The sequence below is a fragment of the Carex rostrata genome, chromosome 24, assembly GCF_964058835.1.
Source record: "Carex rostrata chromosome 24, lpCarRost1.2, whole genome shotgun sequence".
In the NCBI taxonomy this organism is placed as follows: domain Eukaryota; kingdom Viridiplantae; phylum Streptophyta; class Magnoliopsida; order Poales; family Cyperaceae; genus Carex; species Carex rostrata.
Window position 1 is genome coordinate 3,888,966 of NC_135941.1, and position 5,662 is coordinate 3,894,627.

Sequence of the window (5,662 nt, forward strand, 5' to 3'; positions counted from 1 at the left end):
CCTCTATATGGCATGATAATGGGGCATTTACAATCCCAACACAACACTCCAATTGAAGGTGTTTGGAGCACTCTTGTAGTGTCTCTATATGGCGAGATAATGGGGCATCTATAACCCTAATAGAGCACTCCATTTGAAGGTTTTCGGAACACTCTTGTAGTGTCTCCACATGGTAAGATAATGGTTCATTTATGACCCCAATACAACATTACAATTGAAGGTGTTTAGAGTACTCTTGAAGTGTCTCCATAATGCGAGAGAATAGGGCATTTGCAACCGTAATACAACACTCGAATTGAAGGTGCTTGGATCACTCTTGTAGTGCCTCTATATGGGAAGATAATAGAGCATTTACATCCCTAATACAAAACTCGAATTGAAGGTGTTTGGTGCACTCTTGTAGTGTTTCTATATCGCAAGATATTGGGGCATTTACAACCCTAATACAACACTCGAATTGAAGGTGTTTGGAGCACTCTTGTAGTGTCTCCCTAATGCAAGATAATGGGGTATTTACAATCCTAGTACGACATTCCAAATGAACGTGTTTTGAGCACTCTTGTAGTGTGTCCATTTGGCAAGATAATGAGGCATTTACAACCCTAATATAACACTCTAATCGAACGTGTTTGGAGCACTCTTATAGTACCTCTATATGGCTATATAATGAGGCATTTACAACGCCAAAACAACACTCCAATTGAAGGTGTTTGGAGCACTCTTGTAGTGTCTCTATATGGCAAGATAATGGAGCATTTACAACCCAAATAGAACACTCCAATTGAAGGTAGTTGGAGCACACTTGTAGTGCCTCTATAAGGCAATATAATTTGGCATTTACAACCCCAATACAACACTCTAATTGAAAGTGTTTGAAGCACTCTTGTTGTATCTATATATGGCATGATAATGGGGCATTTACAATCCCAATACAACACTCCAATTGAATGTGTTTGGAGCACTCTTGTAGTGTCTCTATATGGCAAGATAATGGGGCATTTACAACTCTAATACAGCTCTCCAATTGAAGGTTTTCGGAGCACTCTTGTAGTGTCTCCACATGGCAAGATAATGGTTCATTTATGACCCCAATATAACACTACAATTTTTTGGTGTTTAGAGTACTCTAGAAGTGTCTCCCTAATGCGAGATAATAGGGCATTTACAACCGTAATACAACACTCCAATTGAAAGTGCTTGGATCACTCTTGTAGTGCCTCTATATGGGAAGATAACCGGGCATTTACATCCCTAATACAAAACTCCAATTGAAGGTGTTTGGAGCACTCTTGTATTGTCTCTATATGGTAAGATAATGGGGGCATTTACAACCATAATACAACACTACAATTGAAGGTGTTTGGAGCACTCTTGTAGTGTCTCCATAATGCAAGATAATGGGGCATTTACAACCCTAATACAACACTCCAATTGAACTTGTTTGGAGCACTCTTGTAGTGTGTCCATATGGCAAGTAAATGAGGTATTTACAATCCCAACGCAACACTCCAATTGAAGGTGTTTAGAGTACTCTAGAAGTGTCTTCATAATGCGAGATAATGGGGCATTTACATCCGTAATACAACACTCCAATTGAAGGTGCTTGGATCACTCTTGTAGTGCCTCTATATGGGGAGATAATAGGGCATTTACATCCCTAATACAAAACTCCAATTGAAGGTGTTTGGAGCACTCTTGTAGTGTCTCTATATCGCAAGTTATTGGGGCATTTACAACCCCAATTGAACACTCCAATTGAAGGTGTTTGGAGCACTCTTGTAGTGTCTCCATAATGCAAGATAATGGGGCATTTACAACCCTAATACAACACTCCAATTTGACGTGTTTGGAGCACTCTTGTAGTGTGTCCATATGGCAACATAATGAGTCATTTACAACCCTAATACAACACTCAAATCGAACGTGTTTGGAGCAGTCTTGTAGTATATATGGCAAGATAATGAGACATTTACAACGGCAAAACAACACTCCAATTGAAGGTGTTTGGAGCACTCTTGATGTTACCCAATTCATCATTAATTTGTACAAATAGAACTTTTCAATGTCAAAGATAGAAGTAGTCACGGAGGAACCTTTAGGCCCCCACAAGGGAACCCAAATTCAAGTCAACCCCAGGTAAACCAAATCGTGCACCCCATTTTACAAATTAATTAAATGTATATCTTTCCTTATCTCCATTCCTTATTTAATTAACAATTACATTTATTTCTCCACTGTCTTTTTAACAATATTAGAATTATAATATTGAAATTATTCCATTGGCAAGACTCCCAGAATCATACATTTTGCTTTCCATCTACTTCAATTCCTTGGGCTGACATTTAGCTTTTTATCTCCATGGCTGCTTCTAATTCACCTTCCTTGCCACACCCATATCAATAAGGTAGTGTAAGTAACCTTGTTGGGTTTGAACCCATCGAACCTCATGTCCTCCTCCATAAGCTGTTTCGCATCCTTAATACCTCCAGTCTTGCAAACACTATTGATCAATGTATTAAATGTGATCAAATCTGGCTTTATGTTACTTCTCATCATTTCTCGATACAACTCCTTTTTTTTTATGGTAAAAGCTAAATGTCAGCCCAAGGAATTGAAGTAGATGGAAAGCAAAATGTATGATTCTAGGAGTCTTGCCCATGGAATAATTTCAATATTATAATTCTAATATTATTAAATGCCATGTGGAGGCCTAAAGGTTCCTCCGTGACTACTTCTATCTTTGACATTGAAAAGTTCTATTTGTACAAATTAATGACATTGAAAGGTTCCTCCGTGATGCATGTGTGGCTGTATATATAAATAACAAAGGTGATCAAAGAGGTCAGCCAGACTTAACCATTTATCTCTTTACTTCCAAAATTAAGTGGAAACTTGAGAGTTGAAACCGCAGCAAATTAAGTTCCTTGACAAGGAATATAATTGCAGTCATGGGCAGGAGAGTCCTAGACATAGTCCTCGTGTCCGCCTCTTCCCTGACGAGACAATACCCCGGCTTCAGAATGGTCGTCCATGCACAGGCGTACATCACCAATGACTCCATGCCTGTGCAGTACACATCAGCTGACTGTTTTAGGGATGTGAACCCGAGGTGGGACCATCCCCTCCGCTTCAGTCTGAATTGCTCTTCTGGCGGCACCACATCTACTGAGTATCTCAACATCGATCTCTTCAACACAATGCCCGATGGATGTTCCTGGATCATCAGTAGCTTGCGAATTCCTCTGCTGAGATTCCTCTTAGGTGCCAGTCAAGGGGCAACAGGTTTCATCAACGACTCATGGCCAGTCAGCACCGGAGGCCACCTCTACTTCTCCTACAAGCTCGGAGCTTACGTCAACCGAGTTCCTAGGATTGGCAGCACAGTCAGCACTATTGGCGGCATAGTTGGCACAGTCGGCGCTATTGGCAGCACAGTCAGCACTATTGATGGTATTGTCCAGGGTACCAGTTTTATAGCAAGCTTATTTGGACTCAATTAACGTCGATCTATATATTTGGGTGACGACAATAATTAATAGATTGTCATGCTGCTACGTAAATTAATTGATCAGTCACGTATATACGAATTGAGCTAATTAATATGCTTTCCATGCTTCTTGTCCTTTACGCCATTTCGTATTGTTTTTAAAGTTTAAATGGTTGATCTCAACGGCTCACAATATGATATCCATAATAAACGTATAAATATACTTGGAGACATTTTCACTTTTGAAAAGCTTTTACTATCTTATTTGTGACATACAAAATTGTTATTTTTTTATGATTCAAAATTTTCTGAAAAACAATAATATGTATTTGTCTAAAAAATAGTAACAACAATATCCAAATAATATAAAATTTGGTCTATATGCACATTTTATAATGGAGATATCACGTTGAACAGTTTGGATCAACTATTTAAAATTTGAAATAAAAATAAAAACGTAAAACACAAGAGAACTTATATCTTATAAAACACCTTAGCCTATCATATATACATGATAATTATATTATGATTAAGATATTGAGTCACCGATTTATAATTATATGCCTTGTTTTTCATATATTGTTTGTTAATTACATGCTGCCCTGTTTGTGCATGTGGGATTGGAGTGCTACCAAGTATATGTGATCACAAAACATATTTGTTCCTAATTTGTAGGTTATTTTGTCGCATCAATAAAATATCCTTATTTTGAGAAAGGGGAGGTACCATAATTGGTTAAGAAAATGTCCTAGAGTTGTTATATCCAAAGGTCGATAGTTCGATTCTCCCTCACGAACCTTGGTAGCTACTATCAAATTTAAAAAAAAAAAAATATATCCTTATTTGTATAATATATACATCTGTTTTTTTTTTCCTGATACGATGATGAATATAAGCATTGGCAGACAGTAATAAATATAATAAACTTAACAAGAACTGTTGATTTTTGAGAGTAAGAATGACGAATGGTATTTGTGTTGCTATTCTGATGATTATTTACAAATGGGTTAACAGTGTATATTTATACATTACGGAATATGCTAGCATGCTACGCGTAGCATAGCTCTCCTCCGTGTAACGGCTCAATATTCGACTTTTCAAAATCCTAACGGTCGATCTGAACCATTCATCTTGTTCTCCATATTAATATGTGTTTGGAGACCAAATTTTACATTTTTTGGAATTTTTTTACTATTTTTATAGATTTATTGAAAATCGCTGTTTTCAGCAAATCTAGACCATAAAAAAACAGCGATTTTCAATAAATCTAAAAAAATAGTAAAAAAATTTCAAAAATGTAAAATTTGGTCTCCAAACACATATTAATATGTAGAACAAGATGAACGGTTCGGATCGACCGTTAGGATTTTGAAAAGTCAAATATTGAGTCGTTGCACGGAGGGGAGCTATGCTACGCATAACATGCTAGCAAGCTCCATTAGCTTTATTTTTTTCATGATTAGCCAATGATAAAAAAATAAATTATATGGCTTTGAGCCTAATCAAATCCTCAATCACTTTGCTTATTTAATTTATTTGTCAACGCCCCCCTCAAATTAGAATTGTAAATATCAATTAACTCTAATTTGTCTATATTAATCTTCAAACTGCCTTGGATATATCTAATCCTTTGTTAATACATCCGCTAAATTTTTGTTCCTTGACAAGAAATATAATTGATCCTAATCCTATAGAATTTTTGTTCCTATGCTTTAAATGTTGTTATATGCTATTTATTACTGGGTAAACATTTTGATATAGCAGTTTTTAATTCATGGAGCACATGAGTCATAGGTATGATATATTAATGTAGTGTTGTTTGATTCCATTGTCCGTGTGTTGTATGAATTAAAAACTGTTACAGTTCTTTACAGTTAGGATGCTTGTTGGCCAGAAGAAACATAAAGAGAAGAGAGGCATAGCGCCGTTTGAGCGTCAAGTCCGAGGTCTCACACGCCGATTGAGTGAGTAGCACTGGAGGGCTAGGCTCGTACTCCAGAAAGGGAGAGCCGCAGACCCGACTAGAGCTAGACCCCTGGGTGGATGGCGAGTACAGGAGTGATCCGGTCGGGGCGGTACGAGAGAGGCACTAGTGAAAAAATTAGAATCAGGATCGGCCTATCTGGATCAGTTATATGAAACAACTGATCCTAATAACTATCTAGATCGGTTTTT

General features: G+C 37.2%; 1 protein-coding gene across 1 annotated transcript; it reads left to right on the forward strand.

Moving 5' to 3' along the window:
• Positions 1-2,948: 2,948 nt before the first annotated feature.
• On the forward strand, positions 2,949-3,500 carry LOC144575278 (protein SRC2-like). Its single transcript, XM_078325373.1, has one exon. It carries the CDS (start codon positions 2,949-2,951, stop codon positions 3,498-3,500), a length of 552 nt encoding a protein of 183 aa, XP_078181499.1.
• The last annotated feature ends 2,162 nt before the right edge of the window (positions 3,501-5,662 follow it).